The sequence below is a fragment of the Otolemur garnettii genome, unplaced genomic scaffold (assembly GCF_000181295.1).
Source record: "Otolemur garnettii isolate 467f Iridium unplaced genomic scaffold, OtoGar3 scaffold00030, whole genome shotgun sequence".
Lineage (NCBI taxonomy): Eukaryota > Metazoa > Chordata > Mammalia > Primates > Galagidae > Otolemur > Otolemur garnettii.
In genome coordinates, this window is record NW_003852425.1 from 1,661,239 (window position 1) to 1,662,499 (window position 1,261).

The following is a 1,261-nucleotide window of genomic DNA, read 5'->3' on the forward strand; positions in this document are numbered from 1 at the left end:
CTCAGGACAATTCTGAGGGGCTATCCCAGCTTTAGTGCTTCCCTAAAGATGGGTTGAAGCCTGGTGGTAAGTGCATTGCAGCCTAATTTCTCTCTGTACCCAGCCCTGGCTCCCCTGACAAGGGCAGATCCTAAGAGTGCTCCCAGATCAGCCTCCTGCCTATGATTCTCCATCTCAAAATCAGCTTCCCAAGGAATCCAGCAGCAACAGCCACCCACACACATCCTCCTGAGAGGTGCTACATGACTGAAACTCACTCAGACCCACTCACTGCTGCTCACTGCTGCAGCCAATCCATCACAGGAGCACTTTCTAGCACACTTCACCCGACACAGCAGTACTTGCCACAGACCATGCTTATGATTTAAGGCCCTGATTATGCAAGAAAGCTATATACTTGGTAGATTTATAAGCATGGTTTGAAAGTAAAGAACTGACAGCAAAGTGGAATGGAGAAGAAAACTATGTGGAAGCACAAAGATGCTTCTCACATAACAAAGCGTGAGGCCTCGGTACATACACAGAAATTCACCTTAAAACAGTGGGGTAGTAATAAATTCAAGAATGGAAAATGACACAGAAATGAAGTATAAAAGTTATCAAATGGGCTTTTTATTCATTAATCTCCTTTCAACTTATAAATGCTAGCACAAATTCTAAAGAAACTGCAATTGGGTGAAAAGTTTTTATTATGAAGATACAGATCTAAGAACAGAGGATAATTTTGTGCTAGTTTATATACAATTCCTCATAAAAATAATGATACATGAAAAATTAGTAGAAAATGAAAATCTGAAAGTTACCTGAAATCTGAAAATGTTAAGCAATTCTTCAGCATTTTAGTTTTGATCACTTCTGCAGAATAATCAAGCTTATCTGGGTGGAGAGAGTAATTATTCTATTTTTATCAACAGTGTAGTGTGCCCTTCAGAGCTTGGCATAGTCTCTGAGAATCATCTGCAGTTTCTGGCTCAGCATAATGTTCCCTCTGGCCTTCAGTCTACCGCTGAAGAATGCCTGGAAAGGAGAGGAGGAAACGTACCAACCATTATTACATTTTATTTACTTTCTTATTTTTTTTTTTTTTTGAGACAGAGTCTCAAGTTGTCATCCTAGGTAGAGTGCCATGGCGTCATAGCTCACAGCAACCTCCAACTCTTGGGCTCAAGCAATTCTCTTGCCTCAGTTTTTCTTTTTCTTTCTTTCTTTCTTTCTTTTTTTTTTTTTTTGTGCAGTTTTTGGCTGGGGCTGGGTTCGAACC

The 1,261-nt window shown here is 40.3% G+C and overlaps 1 protein-coding gene across 2 annotated transcripts in view; it reads right to left on the reverse strand.

Moving 5' to 3' along the window:
- Positions 1-592: 592 nt before the first annotated feature.
- The window catches only part of HSD17B4 (hydroxysteroid 17-beta dehydrogenase 4), a 69,892-nt gene continuing 69,223 nt past the window's right edge, over positions 593-1,261 (reverse strand). For both annotated transcript variants that reach the window (XM_003788894.3, XM_012804624.2), the window contains exon 23: positions 593-1,017. In XM_003788894.3, the coding sequence (XP_003788942.1) occupies positions 928-1,017 (90 nt within the window). In that variant the 3' untranslated portion in view covers positions 593-927. The remainder of the gene's footprint in view (positions 1,018-1,261) is intronic.